This window comes from Adiantum capillus-veneris, chromosome 2 (assembly GCF_014529385.1).
Source record: "Adiantum capillus-veneris isolate H3 chromosome 2, ASM1452938v2, whole genome shotgun sequence".
Taxonomy (NCBI): Eukaryota; Viridiplantae; Streptophyta; class Polypodiopsida; order Polypodiales; family Pteridaceae; genus Adiantum; species Adiantum capillus-veneris.
Window position 1 is genome coordinate 95,668,265 of NC_140932.1, and position 3,118 is coordinate 95,671,382.

The 3,118-nt window shown below is 40.0% G+C and overlaps 1 protein-coding gene across 2 annotated transcripts; it reads left to right on the plus strand.

Moving 5' to 3' along the window:
- Positions 1 to 610: 610 nt before the first annotated feature.
- Positions 611 to 2,849, plus strand: LOC147463233 (uncharacterized). Of its 2 annotated transcripts, XR_015190158.1 has the most exons (3): positions 611 to 769; positions 908 to 1,102; positions 2,493 to 2,849. XR_015190158.1 is itself a non-coding variant. In XM_086528259.1 (2 exons), the coding sequence occupies exons 1-2, from the start codon at positions 687 to 689 to the stop codon at positions 1,044 to 1,046; spliced, it is 222 nt and encodes a 73-aa protein (XP_086384385.1). In that variant the 5' UTR covers positions 611 to 686; the 3' UTR covers positions 1,047 to 1,270. The 2 variants fall into 2 exon arrangements, 1 of the variants encoding a protein (XP_086384385.1); XM_086528259.1 differs by lacking the exon at positions 2,493 to 2,849 and having other exon boundaries at positions 908 to 1,270.
- The last annotated feature ends 269 nt before the right edge of the window (positions 2,850 to 3,118 follow it).

Genomic DNA, 3,118 nt, shown 5'->3' on the forward strand with positions numbered 1-3,118 from the left:
CCAACCACCACTACTGCCCTTGACAAGCCATGTAGGTTGTTGCGATGGCCACTATTGCTCCTTGATAGCCTTCATGTATGGCCTTGATGGCGTACAACCTGAAGCGGTGTTCTCTGATGGGACATATTTGCAGAGGCACCTACGTGCACTAAAGCAGTTACCTTGATACATAGATAATAAGCACATTGGCAGGTAGCACTCAACCAAGGCTATGTTTTTTAACATTCTAGCTAACTCTGACGCTACGAATTTTATCCGAGTGCTAGAGCTCATGACTCGGAGGTAGTATTGGCAAAGTGAAGGTTGTGCACCCGAACGTTTTATCTTCACAATGGAGAGCTACTTCCATGCCATCATGGTTCAACACTCCTACATTAGATTTTGCACCTTGTCTTCTTCATCCTGTGTTGCGCCCTTGGAAGTTGGCATCGCGGAGAGAGAGAGAGAGAGAGAGAGAGAGAGAGAGAGAGAGATGTGGAAAACTGCTTCAACAAGCTCTCCGTCATTTGTGCTAACTATGAAAACAACTAATTAAAATCATCTAAACACAACTTAATTAAGAAAGTTTTTATTTAACGCCTTGTAAATACCATTGTGTCATGGTAAGAGCGAACGAGACCGGGAGAAGGCGGGTCACACGAGGTAGTTTATTTGTAATACAAAAAGTAGTACCTTGCGAACATGAGATGTCTGGCCTGCGGAACAGCATAGTGGCGGGTGGTCTTCTTGCTTTTGCAGCTGCTGGTGTTGCCTTTCCCTTCTATTTTGTGTACGCTCTACTTGCAACCTTCGTTATGTAACTCAAGATTTTTGGCTTTACAAGGACGTGTGTGTTGTTGTTGTATGTGTCTGTGTGCCAGCGCGCAATCTACTTCTTTTCCTCAATAGCCCATTGTTGAATTTGCAGAACGAAGAACAAAAAGCCTGTTGTGGATCCCTCGAAACCGCTACCCCCACAGGCGATTATGAGAGGTCCTTATATCAATACAGGCTCCCGTGACGTCGGTCCTGATCCCAGTAGCCAGCAGTATGCCAAGAAATTTTGATTTGATGTTGTCAGCATGACTCAAAGTTTTGTGGGTTTCGATGATACTTGATACTGGTACAGTTATATTGTACACTTTTCATTTCATCTAAACATCACAATGTCAAACATGCCCAGTGCCAATGATTGCATTTTGAGTAGAAGGCTGTACGTTGAATTGCACCATGCATGTATTGATTGGGTCTTATGATTCTGCTTCTAGATTTAGATTTAATATCTTGACCATATTGCCAAATTTTGTTTAAATGGTTGAAAATAACCTGTGTAGGCACCTCAAGAAATGTATATCTGTTGCAGTTGATCTCACACAAACACAATTACACTCATATGCGTGTGCATGTGCACACTCACACACACACACACATGTGCACACAAAACACACAGAGGATATTTTGGAGTTAATGTTCTTGTGATATTGCTGTTCACTTATCTGATCTCAATTGACTAGCTTCAAAGAGTAAAGCTTCCTTTTTTTTTGCATTTATTCAAGGAATAAAGCTCGGATGTATGTATGTGATGGAAAATTTACACTTCTCTTAAGTTTTGTGAGGTTGAGGTCTTCTTTTTGCCTTTTGTAAGGATTGCCTCTACTTTAACTAGCTCTGGCATTGTACACATATTTTCCTAACGTGATCATTGTATGAATCACTTTCTACTATGTATGGATATATTGTACACGTGCACATCACACAAGGCACATACACACCTACTCGTGTGTGATTTAAATTGATAGAATAAATGGTTCACCTTTTTTTGAAGGATAGCACCAAAGTTTTGACATGCATGCCTTTTTCAATTTATGTGAAGTGCTTGGATGTAGTCCTTATGTGATTTATTTCTATATTTCATAATGGCATCGTGTAAGTGGTTATCTACTCATATGTGATTTAAATTGATAGAATAAATGGGCCTACTTTTTTTTGAAGGATAGCACCAAAGTTTTGACATGCATGACTTTTTCAATTTATGTGAAGTGCTTGGGTGTAGTCCTTATGTAATTTATTTCTATATTTCATAATGGCATTGTGTAAGTGGCTATCTAGAGAAGCCACAAAGGCGTAAGCTCATTGATCTGTCAAGAATTTTGTAATAAGAGGACACGTTAGGTTGGTAGCAGAAGCTCCTTTACATAGCAAGCTCCTTTACATAGATTAGCAAAGGTCATCGTATAGTTGAAGAAAGGCAAAGTGCATATTTTAAAGGACAAAGGAAACACAAATTAAACAATGAGTACTTGAATTTCTTCCCTCTTTTTGTGTGAGTCTATCAGCTTTGTTTCTCACTTATGCTTTGAAGGGTTTGCTTTTGTCACACAAAACCCACAACTATCTAGTGCGTAGGGAGAATCTTGCAAGTTATCGACGTTTGAAGGAAGGATTTAAATGTTCGATTGCTTTACAAACCTTAGCTAGAAGAGGCAACTTGTCACAAAGTGAAGATGTTGCAGGTTCAACCATGGAGTACACACAAACAAGAGTGTATGCATGGCAAAGTCGTATGGATGAATGCTGACGTGGCAGCAGCACGAATGCACCATGACGTGGCAGACTGTATGGATCTGGCAAGTCTATGTGTTGACATACCATTTGTACGCTCATTTGTTGATGATTTGGCAACAATATCGTGGCTGCTTTTTGGATGCAAAGCTCACGCGGGTGAAAAGTCAAGGCAATACTTGTACGGTAAAGGATGTTTTACCAATAAATTAAAGGCCCTAATGCCATTTGTAAACAGATTGTGAGAGTGGCTTTTGGAACAATTCTACTTCTTGCTTGATATTCACATGAACAAGGAATTACTACTATGAGTGTCTACTTGGGGGTCAATCACGTTGGGGGAACTCTGCCTTAGGTCTCTTTTAGAGTTGTTCTCATGTGCACTGTTTCACAGCTTGGATCGAAGTCAGTTTCAATTTTCCATAGCCTAGCACGTGGTACCGGCCAGGTACAATGGTAGTTTTGCTTTCATGTTGTAAGTCTTATATAGTGCCTCAATCGGCTTTATAGAAGATTTACCGGATGTAGATGAAGAAGATGCTAATAAAGTGATGAGGATTGTTGCTAAATTGACTAT